The 355-nt window shown below is 60.3% G+C and overlaps 1 protein-coding gene across 1 annotated transcript in view; it reads right to left on the minus strand.

Annotated features, from left to right (window-relative positions):
• EMH_0004750 (uncharacterized protein) overlaps window positions 1-150 on the minus strand; it is a gene marked incomplete at both ends in the record, with an annotated part of 3,936 nt that extends 3,786 nt beyond the window's left edge. The window contains one exon of the mRNA XM_013496921.1: window positions 1-150. Coding sequence (XP_013352375.1) covers window positions 1-150 — 150 coding nt within the window.
• Between the last annotated feature and the right edge of the window lie 205 nt (window positions 151-355).

A 355-nucleotide genomic window follows, 5' to 3' on the forward strand; every position in this document is an offset into this window, starting at 1 on the left:
TTCCAGCAGCGGCTCATCAATCTCGCTCCGTGTTGCTGCTGCTGCTGCTGCTGCTGTTGCTGCTGCTGCTGCTGCTGCTGCTGTGCCTGCTGCAGCAGCTTCAGCTCTACATGCTCCCTTATAGAGAAGGGTAGCCACGCTGCGCGTCATATTCGATATACAAACACTGCTGCTGCTGCTGCCGCTGCTGCTGCTGCTGCTGTCGCTGCTGCTGCTGCTGCTGCTGCTGCTGCTGCTGCTTTGCTCCGCCTTGACTGGAGAAGAGGCGTCCTCATGCTGCAGCTTCCCCTCGCTGCTGCTGCAGCACGTCTTGCTTCCGCTGTTGCTGCTGCTGCTGCTGCTGTTGCTGCTGCTG

The sequence above is a fragment of the Eimeria mitis genome, genomic scaffold (assembly GCF_000499745.2).
Source record: "Eimeria mitis Houghton genomic scaffold, Emh_scaff238, whole genome shotgun sequence".
Taxonomy (NCBI): Eukaryota; Apicomplexa; class Conoidasida; order Eucoccidiorida; family Eimeriidae; genus Eimeria; species Eimeria mitis.